Source organism: Dictyostelium purpureum (assembly GCF_000190715.1).
Source record: "Dictyostelium purpureum unplaced genomic scaffold DICPUscaffold_45, whole genome shotgun sequence".
In the NCBI taxonomy this organism is placed as follows: domain Eukaryota; phylum Evosea; class Eumycetozoa; order Dictyosteliales; family Dictyosteliaceae; genus Dictyostelium; species Dictyostelium purpureum.
In genome coordinates, this window is record NW_003519382.1 from 64243 (window position 1) to 75961 (window position 11719).

The window sequence follows — 11719 nt, forward strand, 5'->3', positions numbered from 1 at the left end:
TATATTGGGGTATGATGTAATTATACTTTTTTTATTCTTTTTAAAATTTAAATAATTAATTAATATCTTTTTTTTTAATTGTTTATTTTGTTTATTTAAATTTAAAGAAAAATATAATATAGGTTTTCAAATGCTGAATAAAACGAAATAAATATTATTAGGGTTACAAACCATTTTTATGGGGTAAGCCCTTATTTGCTCTTTATTTCCAAAACAATTCACATAATTTAAACAGCGCAAATTGGTGGAAGGGGGACGATTTCTTTTTAAAATTTCAACTGTGGTTAAAGGAAAATATTTAATTGTTTTTTAAATGAGATCTATTATCAAAAGATTGGGTTTTAACCATTTTTTTTTTAAAAACTAAACATTTAGATCCTTTTTAGAGCTATTGTGTATCTCTAGGATTCTATTGGACAGAGAGAGTTAAAAAAGATAAAACAAAGCCTTTACAAAATGGTACTACTACAAAAATAGAAATGAGGGAAATAGAAAAAGAAATAAACCAAATATTTAGGTGTTGTTTCCTGAAGTTTTATAAATTTAATAGTTATAGTAACGGTGGTTTTTATTTTTATTTTTTTATATTTTTTTATTTTTTATTTTACATTTTGTAAAGGTTACTATTTAAAAGACTATTTGAGTGTTGTTTTTATTTTATTTTAATAATTCATTTTAATAACTAATATTTTGTAATAAATTCTTTTATAAAGGATCCAAACCTTTATTCTATTTGTTTTTTTAAGATTATTATATTCCACCGATATTTTCCAAACCACAGCAAATAATTTGTAGATATTTATTGTTTTTTAATACCACAACACTTTTTCTTTATTTAATCCTTTTTTATTTATTTTTTATTGTTTTTCTTTAATTCCTTTTATGTAAATAATATTGTTTAAATATATATTATATATTTTTTTTATTATCCAACCTAAAAATGCAATTATTTTATTCAACAATTATTTTGTTTTTATTAATATCAACATCAGTCGGATCAATTTTTAATACACCATGTAAAATTTTATGCCAAAAAGGCTATGTTCAATGTTATAACAACTATATCACCAATGAAGAAGTTTATTCTTTTGGATTTTGTGGCACAGAATTAGATGGTTGTTTATTAAGATGTAGCCATCCAAGAACTTTTCAACCTCGCACTGTGGAACCTGGATACAATGTAGAGATCCCAGCATCAAGATCAAGAGACAACTACCAAAATTTAAAAAGTCAAAATCAACAACAACAAAGCAATAACATTCAAAAGGATTGTAAAGAAAATTCTTCTCAAGCAACAGTAAATTAAAAAATAAAATTAATCAAAAAGAAACACTTTAATTTTTTTTTAAAAAAAAAGATATTTCTATTCAATAATTTATTATAACAATTAAATGATCATTTTATTTAATTAATTAATAATACCAAATAAAAATAAAAATAGATCAATAAAATAGCAATATTACAATTTATTTAAAAAACTTAAAAATAAAGAATTTTGCAACTCATTTTTATTACTATTTTCTTTAAAATTATTTTTTTCGTTTTTTATTTTATAAATTTAAATATTTAAAATTTCTATTATTTTAATAAAGATAATTATAATTTAATATTTTAAAGATTTGTGGGTTCTATTTTTAGATTAATTTAAAATTCTTTTTCTTTTTTTTCTTAAATCTATTAATTAAAATTATGGGAATTAATATTGCTTTAAAACATCTATATAATCAATATTAGCTATATAGATTATTTGTTTGTTTATTTTTTTCAAAACTTTATAAATATTAATCTTATTTTTGGAACTGTTTTTTTATCTAATGATATTATTATTAAACGAGTTATGTGTTTTTTTTTTTTTTTATAAATTATAAAACAAAAAAATAAAAAAAAGAGAAATTGTTATACTTCACATCTATATATACCAAATCATTGTTATTACATCTATTTGGTGAAATAGTTACTGTAATACAACAAATGGTTATTAATCAAAATAATACAAAATAAAATTTTATTTAAAAATCTTTTCATTTTTACAGATTTAATGTAATTTTTAATTTTTTATAATTTATAAAAATAAATAAATAAACACGGGTTAACTATATTGTTTTACCAACAAAATTTAAAATCAAATTTTAGAAATGGGTGAAAATTGATTTTTTTTTATTTTATTTTGTGTTTGTAAAATATTTCATTTGTGGAAATGATATGTGATAGTTTTTTTTTAAGGATAGATTTATATACATTCCATTAATTAAAATATAGTAAATAAAATGATTAGCGACAATAGTTTATAACAATAATAATATATGTAGTTTCAATTAATATTTGTTTTTTTTTTTTTAAAGTTTCTCATAGTGTAGTCCTTCCAAACATCATTTTTTTTTATTATAATAAAAACTAACAATATTCAATATATCATGTAATGATTATAAATAGGATTAGGTACAATTATTGGATAACAAGGTAAGTTTTTATTTTATTAAATTATTATTTTAATTTATAAATTTATTATTAAAATTTATTTATTTTAAAATTTTAAAAAAAAAATCTTGTATAAAAAGTTAATTTTTTTTGAATTTAAAATTATAATCATTTAACATTAAAAAAATCTTTATAATTTATTATTAAAAATGTGTTTTAAATACCTAGTCTTTTTCTTTTTAGCTTTATTAATTAGCTTATCACTTGCAAATCAAAACTCTGGATGCCACACAAACTGTAACCTCGACTTTGACAACTGTTATGATTCATACAGCCAAAATCCATCAAATAACTTGTACTCCTGTATTAGCCAATGGCAAAGATGCTTTAATAATTGTGAAAGCAACAACCAATATTAAACAACATTAGTACCAATTTTAAAAAAAAAAAAAAGAAAAAAAAAATATTAATCGACCTATATTTTATTAATAAATAAATCCAATTTAACAAAAAAAGATAACATTTATAAATATTGTTTTTTTTTTTTAATTTTAAAATTTTTTTTATTTATTTTTAATTTTTTATAAATATAATGAACCAGCAAAAGGAATATCTCTTTTAATTTTAATAGTTGCTTCAGAGAATTTGGCCTCTAATTCGTTATTACCTATAGCTTTGGCGGCAACTACCATTTGTCTAATTAATTCATCTAAACGACGAATACCTCTAATAAGATTACCTTCAAAAGTTTCGGTCATTTTAACAATCTCTGAAAAAGTGGCACCACTTGCCCATGAAAAGGTAACATCCATATAGTTTGGATTGAATGAATTTAAATAAGTTTTTTCGTCCATAGAGGTTAATTTGCATTCTTGGGAAACTGTAACAATTTTTGAAGCGGTATCTTTGATAGCACGGAATAATGGTACAAGATCTGGTTTAATCTTTGGATTATTTGGATCGTTATTTGATTCATTTGGGAAAACAAAGCAACTGAAAACAGCAACACATTGTTCAACTGTTAAATCATTGAAAAGACCCATAAATAAAAGTTCACTAATTACCAATTCGTCACCAGCACTGATTTCACATGCAACACGGCCCTTTAATGCAACTACACCATCCTCTGTAATATAACCTAAACGAGTGAGAATACGTTTCATTGAACGTAAATCATCCTTGAGAATAACTTCATCACCAACTCTTATTTGCTTCTTTAATGATTTAATTTCTTTATCGATATCATTCTTTTGTTCTAAAAGTTTAGCACGCTCTTCAATATCGCTATCCTTGAAGCCTGCAGATGATGCAAATCTAGATTCGAGAGTTTCAATCTTTCTAATTAACTTTTTAAAATTTGGATCTTTAATTTTCATATCTTCGATTGGGTCAATCATTGGTAATCCACCCTCTTTCTTGAATCTATTTTCAGTTTCTCTGAGCTTCTTTAAAAGATGATGTTTAAATTCGTTTGGATCTTGATCTTTATTGATATGTAAACAGATGGATGTGATACCATCAAATAATTTAATTGAAACTGGAATAACTTGTGGTTCACCAATTTCACCTGGTGGGCATGGTTTTGGTGCGCTTGATGAATCTGAAGTAACTTTTTGACAATTTAATAAAACATCAGCAATAACTTCAAATGATTTATCTGAAATACCATGTGATTTGATTGAACGCTTTGAATAATTTAAAATGATACCATAACCCCATTCTACACTACCATCTCTAATACGAACCAATCTACCAGCATTAAGGAATGGTAAAACATAAGTTGCTTGATTTGTGAAATCACGCATGGCTTCGCTAAGTTTTTGTAATTGTCCTTTAATTGAGGCATATTCTACAACAACACTTTCGTCACGAATTGTTAATTCTTTCTTTTGAGTTTCTAAATCATCACATTTTGCAACCAATTGTGGAATAAAACCTTCTTGTTGGTATTGATGGAATGAACGTTTGAGTAAATGCTCTGGATCGATATCTTCGACTCTAATCATATTTAAAAGCATACTATAACCAATCCAAAAACTTGATGTTAAACGATCAGCTTGACCTTTTACCATACCTTTAGCAACAGCTGGCTCCATTTTTTCATCTACCATTAAAATAACGATACCTCTTTCATCAAGACCTCTACGACCTGCTCTACCACTCATTTGAATGTATTCACCACCAGTGACCCATCTAGTACCCTCACCATCAAACTTTCTGACTGAAGTGAAAATTACAGTTTTTGCTGGCATATTAAGACCAATTGAAAAAGTTTCGGTTGCAAATAAAGCCTTGATATAACCATATTGGAAGAGAATTTCAATGATTTCCTTGAGAATTGGTAATAAACCAGCATGATGAATACCGATACCACGCTTTAATAATGGTAAAATATTAATTACAGCTGGTAATTTTTTATCTTCCTCTGATAATGAATCGATGGCATTATTGAAAATTGTTTCGACTGCATTCTTTTCTTCTTCATTGTTGAAATCTAACTTTGACATTTGAAGAGCGTAAAGTTCACATTCTTTTTTACTAAAACTAAAAACAATAACTGGTTGATAATTTCTTTCCATAATCATTTTAACGATTTTATAACAATCTGATGGACCTCTATTTTGTCTTTTACCACGACCACCTCTACCAGTGTCTTCAGTTTGTTGGAGATTTGACAATGATTTTAAAAAGTTCTCTTCTCTAAATACACCATTTTCATCTACTACCAAATGAAGACCATCACCACCTGATGGGAAAATATAATGTTGAAGTGGAATTGGACGATATTCTGTGTAAACAACATGACATGGTTGCTTGTGGATCTTAGCAATCCAAGCGGCGAATTCTCTTGCATTTGGAATTGTAGCTGAAAGAAAAACAAATTTGATACTGTCTGGTAATAAAATAATAGTTTCTTCCCAAACTACACCTCTTTCTTTATCACGGAGATAGTGAATTTCATCGAAAATGACCCAAGAAACTTCTCTCATGGTCTCTGAACCACGATAGAGCATACTACGAAGAATTTCAGTGGTCATAACTAAACATGAAGCATTTGGATTAATTGTAATATCACCAGTCATTAAACCTACATCATTGAATGTTTCTTGAAGATCACGATACTTTTGATTACTGAGTGCTTTAATTGGTGAGGTATAAATACAACGTTGACCTCCACGAAGTGCTGTAGCAATAGCATATTCGGCAACTACTGTTTTACCGGCAGATGTATGGGCAGAAACTAAAACTGATTCGTTACGCTCTATACATGCAACTGAGGTTGCTTGGAAAGGATCTAATTTGAATGGATATTGACGTGCTGGATTTTTTGGTTCTGGTGGGTTATATAATTCTGGTTCGTCATTGGTGACACCTGGTGGTAATAAAACTTCGTGAATGCATGATTTAGATGTGCCTGCTGCTGTAATATAACCTCCAGTTGCTGTTCTATTTTGTGGAATTACTTGATTTTTTTCTTCCTCTTCGATTTTTTCACTTTCTTCTTTTTCTTTTTGTTTAACGTTCTCTCTAAGTAACTCTATAGTTGAATCTTTAGTCTTTGAATCAAAACTGATATCTGCTATAGCTGGTTGGTTGCCGCCTTTTTGTTTTTTATTCTTTTGAATCTCTTCATCTAATTCAAATTGATTAACACCAACTGAATTTTTAAATGCATTTAAACTATCATTTACATTTTCATTATTTTTATTCTGATTTAATCCTAATGGTTTAATATTTGTGTTTGTTTGTATATAATTATTGTTTGTTGCTTCTGTTGCGGCTGTTGTAGTATTAGCTATATTTTTATTTTCCTCTTCTGGTTTTATCCATTTGCCATTTCTGTTAATATGAAAATATTAGTAAACTATTTTTTTTTTTTTTTATAATTCTGACTATCAATATTATTACTATCTATATTATTGCACTCAATATTATAATCTATTTTTATTGTTTATTTATTGTTTTGTATATATACTCTTTTTCATCGGACTCCTCTTTGACTTCACGTGTTCTTTTATTTTTATTGGGTTGTTTTTTGGTATCGAAAACTGAAAACATATCATCATCATCCATTTTTTATTGTATATATATAAGAAACTATAATTTCTCTTTAATTGATGAAAAAAAAAAAGAAATAAAGTAAAAAATAATTTAAAAATAAATTTAAAAAAAAAAAAAATTTTCGTTTTTTTTTCATTAATTTTTAAATTTAAATATTTATTTTTTTAATTTTATTTAAAATTTTTTTTATTGTATTTTTTCAAAGTAAAATTAATTTGTTTTATACCTTTAAACGTATATTATTCCTTTCTAGAAATCATTTATTATAAATATCAATTTGATATTTATATCTATCTAAAACAATAATTTTATTCATAAAAAAAATAAAATAATACAATATTGTTTTCTATAAAGAATTATTTTAAAACAACAATATATTTTTAAATGTTTAAATAATTCAACAGAAATAGAACTAATAATATTTATTTATTCATTAAAATAGGTTATAAATAAGTAAAGTAGGTAAATTGATGTATATAAAAGAGGTAAACTATTTTTTTTATTTTTTTTTTTATTTTATTTTTTATTTTTTTTTTAAAAAATTTTTTTTGGTTTTTTTGATTTATTTTTATATAATGACATTTTCACGTGATGTCCATTTTTAGTTTAAATCTATTAATTTTTTTTTTTTCAATATAACTATATAATGGTGTGTAAATGCGCTCCTTTTTTTTCACACATATTTTTTTTTAATAATGAAAAAACAACAAAATGTCCAAAAGAACCTGTCATCTATAAAAAGTATCTATTACACCATGTTTTTTTTTTTCTTTTATTTTTTTTTTTTTTTATTTTTTTTTTTATTATTTATTATTATTTTTAAAACAAACAAAAAAAAAAAAAAAAAAACAAATCAAAGAAAAAATTCACTCCGTTCTATATCTTTTTTTTTATTTTTACTGAATTGTTTTGTTGTAGTATTTTTTTTTTTTTTTTGTTTCATTTTATTTTCTAATTGTTCTTCATCCCATATTTATTTGTTAAATTTATGTATGTTTTAAAATTGTAGATCATTGTGCAAATATTTTTAATAATAATAACATTATAGAAAATAAAATAGTACCAAAAATACAAAATTTAAATATAATACAAATTCGAAAGAAGCACGTAAATCTAAAAAGAACAAAAAAAAATAAATAAAAAAAATAAAAAAAATAAAAAATATAATTAATAAGGTAAAAACACACAACACAGAATATTGTCTTAATAGGGAGATAAAATTAATACCAATAAAAAAACAAAAAAAAAAAAAAATAAAGAAAAGAGAGGAAAAAATTTTTGTTTATTTTATAAATTATAAATAAATAATATTTTATAATAGTTCAAAATAATATAGTAATAATAATATTTTATAAAAAAAAAATTAAAAATATAAAAAATAAAAAATATAAATAATTTTTTTATTTTTTATTTTATTTCAAATTATTTTAAAAAGATCTATTGTTAGATTTCACTTTTTTTGATTTTTTTTTTTAAATTTCATTATTTACTTTTAATAATAGTAATAAATAATATTATGCATATATATTAATATTTGTTTTTTTTTTACACAGATTTTTATTTTTTTTTTTTTAAAAAAATAATTAACAAAACAATAGTTTTGCTAAATAAAAATAATAGCAATAAAATAAAGTTTATAATAGTAATAAAGTTATATTTATAGTAGTAATAATAGTTTAAAGAATGAATAACGAAAAACATAATTATAGTTTAGGGGTTCATATTTATAAAGAAAAGAATAAAAGAAGGAGAAGGTTTTTTGGGTTAAAACAAAAAGTAGCATTAAAGGAAGCAATAGGATGTATGTTAATGTCAGGATTTGTATTGTTTGTAAAGATTGGGTCAATAAATGTCAATTTATTAATTTTGGTACCGGTGGTTTATGTTATGATGGCATTCAATATATCTTCTTTGGCAGCATTATTGAGTGGTAGTGTGGTAGTGTGGGGTTTGGGCATAGCAGCATTATATACATTTATTCTTCAAAAGATCGTTGATGCATCATATCTTTGGGTCAGTTATATTTTTAATTTCTTTTTTACATTTATTTTGTACTCTTTAATACCGGGTAGAAGATGGATCAACTTATTTGCCGCCAAAATGATGCTTATCAATCTTATTTGCTGTGTTTATTTTAATCAAGGTTTGAGTCCATATGAAATGATTTGGCAATTTTTAGTATTATTCTGCTTAGTATTTTGTGTATTAATTTTCTGTGGTATGTTTTTATTCCCATGGTTGGCATCAAGATTGTTCCTAAAGAAAGTAATCAAAACATTCGATAGAACCAAAAACTTTTTTAGAGCTGTTGGGTATCAAATGGAGGCTAAATTGGATATGGAAATGTCAATAGGTAAAATTTCACCAACAACTCCACAAAAGAAAAGACCCAAGTCATTTATGCACCCAATTTATTCACCTGAATATATGTCTGGTGCCGATGGCGGTAAAGTCGATGATCACATTAGTTTAGAAAATCAAAATGGTAATGATGATATTAATTTAGAAAGCATTGCCACTGGTAACGAAAATGTAATTGTTGAACAAGAAGGTGCAAATGGTTATGTCAATAACAAAAATAACAGCAACAGCAATAATAATATTAATAATAATAACGATAATAATATTAATAGTAATAATAATATACCACATTCTCATAACACTAGCCATAATAAACAAACCCCAATTGTAACATCAGCTATCAAAATTCCATCTAAAGAAGATTTATTAAAAATGGAGGGTAAATTAAATGATCAAATTTTTAGATTATCAATCATTTTAGCAGAGTCCAGAATGGAGCGTTGGAATGCTCCATTAATAGCACAGTACGAACAATTATTAGCATTGTTGGAGATGTCACAAAAGCAATTAATTACTATTAAACAGTCAATAGATGAGGGTTTCGAAATCAAAACTCGTCAAGAAATGATTTTACCAATGATTCCATTTATTGACTCAATTATAGAAGAGGTTCATTTACAAAATTGTTTATTTATAGATATTTTAAAAAGTCCCGAGAAATATGACTATGAAAAAGCAGGTGAGGTAACTAGTAAAACCATCATAGGTAAAGATGTAGATATCAACTCAATTCATTATAAAAGAAAAGTTTTAGAGATGTCATTCGAAGAAACTCAAGAATTAATCAATAGCTCAAAAATATTTTACAAAAGTTGTGTTAAAGAATACCAAAGAGGTGACAATCTCATGTTCCACGAATCAGAGATTTCCAAAGTTCATTTCTTTTTAATTGGAATTTTTTCATTTGCTTCTAGTCAAAAAAGAATCTCTGATATTGTATTAAAAGTAAAGAAATTACAACGTTACGAGCCAATAATTGTAGAGCTACTTAGATATGGTGTTTGGTTTATCATCACAAGTTTTCCATTACATATTTATAAAAGAGTGATCAAGGTAAAGAATATTATTCAAAAGGAAAAAGAAGAGAGACAAAAGTGGAAGCAAAACAAGGCCTCTTGTTTTGTTGATGAAAGTATGGTACCCTACTCTGCATGGAAAAGGTTCTGGAAATTCACATTGAATTGGTTCTGGGCTACATTTTTTGCAAATAAAAGATGGGTGTTTCCATTACAGGTTGCTATCGGCTTTACATCTACTATCATTATATTCCACTATTTCGATGGAAAAAGATATCACGAGTTAGAGGTACATGGTATGTGGACCTGTATCACTACAGTTATTGTTTTTTCGCCATCACTAGGTGCCACTTCAACAAGATCTATTCATCGTATGATTGGAACAATCGGTGGTGGTTTCTTGGGTTTCCTTGTTTCATGGCTCACCAGTGTTGTTCACAACGAGGGTCGTGAGGTTTTGCTTTTTATTTTCACTTTCTTTTGGATCTTTGCCATTTCTCATATTCAACAAGACCCAAGATACTCCTATGCTGGCTCAGTCTCTGGTTTGACTTTTATTATGGTTTCTTATGGTCAATATCTTTCACATGACTATACTGTTATGTACGCTGTAATGAGATGTCTATTCATTACAATGGGCATTGTTTGGGTGTTGGTTCTTTCTTTGGTAATTTTCCCATTTTTTACATATAAATCAAACATCGAAAGAGCTTTTAAGAATGCAAGTAATATTACAAATACCTTTATTAAAATTTTAGAAAACAGTAGTTTCAGATTATCACAGCACCAAGAAAATGATAACAATTCAGTGGATATGGAGGGATTGGTTATACATGACTCACCAAAGTCATCAAATGAGGTTGCTTTAGAAGATAAATCACCAATTTTGAATTCCTCACAACCACAACCAGTCTCACCACCTCCAGAACCACAACCCAATAATAATAATGCTGATGTCTCATTACAAAAACCAATTCACAACAATACTCTTACTAGTAGCAACAGCAATAATATTAAAAATAGTTCAAACGTTGCAATCGAACCACCAAAAGTAACACCAGAGCAATACAAGGCAGAGATGGTAGCAACTTTAAGAGGTATCCGTGTTACCAATGGTCAGTTTTTTGCGGCTCTTGTAGATGTCAAATCAGAACTATTCTTTAAACCTCATCGTTTCAAGTATTTCTTTAAAATGTATGGACACTTAAGTAACTCAAATACTAGATTAGTAATGGCAGAAACAATTTTAAGTAAAAAATTAAGTGACACAGTTTTGGATGAAATGGTTAACGCTTACACCTCAATAAATCAAATTATTACAGACTTGAAAAAAGTAGATGATAATTATAATGCCATTCTAGCAGATAAACCACTCCCACATGATATCGAAGCAAATGACTTAAACGATAGAATTCAAAACCTTATAGATGTTGTCCATCAAATTAGATTAAACCTATTAGAAAGAAAAATAGTATATGAATTGTATCCAGATATGATTCAATTTGGTGCATCTATATTTATCATTCATGACTTTGTTCGTTACCAAATCACTGTATATAATCACTTACTCAAATTAAAATCAAATAAAAAATCAAAAAAACTTCGAGAAAAAGCTTTTAAATTGGAAGCTTTAGGTAATAAATAAAAAACAATAAAATTATAAAAATAGATTTTTATAAAAACTAAAATATAAAAAACACCCTTTTTCTTTTTTTTTTTTTTTAATTTATAAATGTGTATAAGTATACTATTACACTTTAGTTTATCTTTTTTATTTTATTTACAAAAAAAAAAAAAATACTTTTTTTTTTTTTTTATTTTTTTTATTACTATTAATTATTTTATTTTGGTTCTGTGGCGGT

The 11719-nt window shown here is 25.5% G+C and overlaps 4 protein-coding genes across 4 annotated transcripts; 3 read left to right on the forward strand and 1 right to left on the reverse strand.

The window, feature by feature from the left end:
* Positions 1-940: 940 nt before the first annotated feature.
* Positions 941-1306, forward strand: DICPUDRAFT_76372 (uncharacterized protein; the record flags this gene model as incomplete). The annotated part of the gene is made up of 1 exon (XM_003285383.1): positions 941-1306. One exon carries the CDS (start codon positions 941-943, stop codon positions 1304-1306), a length of 366 nt encoding a protein of 121 aa, XP_003285431.1.
* A 1321-nt stretch (positions 1307-2627) lies between these two features.
* DICPUDRAFT_29312 (uncharacterized protein) lies at positions 2628-2837 on the forward strand (the record flags this gene model as incomplete). Its single annotated transcript, XM_003285384.1, has 1 exon — positions 2628-2837. One exon carries the CDS (start codon positions 2628-2630, stop codon positions 2835-2837), a length of 210 nt encoding a protein of 69 aa, XP_003285432.1.
* A 128-nt stretch (positions 2838-2965) lies between these two features.
* Positions 2966-6539, reverse strand: DICPUDRAFT_53548 (uncharacterized protein). The gene is made up of 2 exons (XM_003285408.1): positions 6395-6539; positions 2966-6258 (listed from the first exon to the last, which is right to left on the reverse strand). Exons 1-2 carry the CDS (start codon positions 6490-6492, stop codon positions 3000-3002), a joined length of 3357 nt encoding a protein of 1118 aa, XP_003285456.1. The 5' UTR covers positions 6493-6539; the 3' UTR covers positions 2966-2999.
* A 1624-nt stretch (positions 6540-8163) lies between these two features.
* Positions 8164-11445, forward strand: DICPUDRAFT_14919 (uncharacterized protein; the record flags this gene model as incomplete). Its single annotated transcript, XM_003285385.1, has 1 exon — positions 8164-11445. A coding segment is annotated over one exon (3282 nt), but the record flags the coding sequence as incomplete, so codon positions are not given.
* Positions 11446-11719: the final 274 nt, after the last annotated feature.

Bases quoted from the DNA above. Each gene is read 5' to 3' on its own strand.
- DICPUDRAFT_53548 (XM_003285408.1), bottom strand. From the start codon at position 6,492: ATGGATGATGATGATATGTTTTCAGTTTTCGATACCAAAAAACAACCC. The intron at 6,259-6,394 runs GTATATATACAA...TCATATTAACAG, and splicing joins GAGGAGTCCGATGAAAAAGA to AAATGGCAAATGGATAAAAC.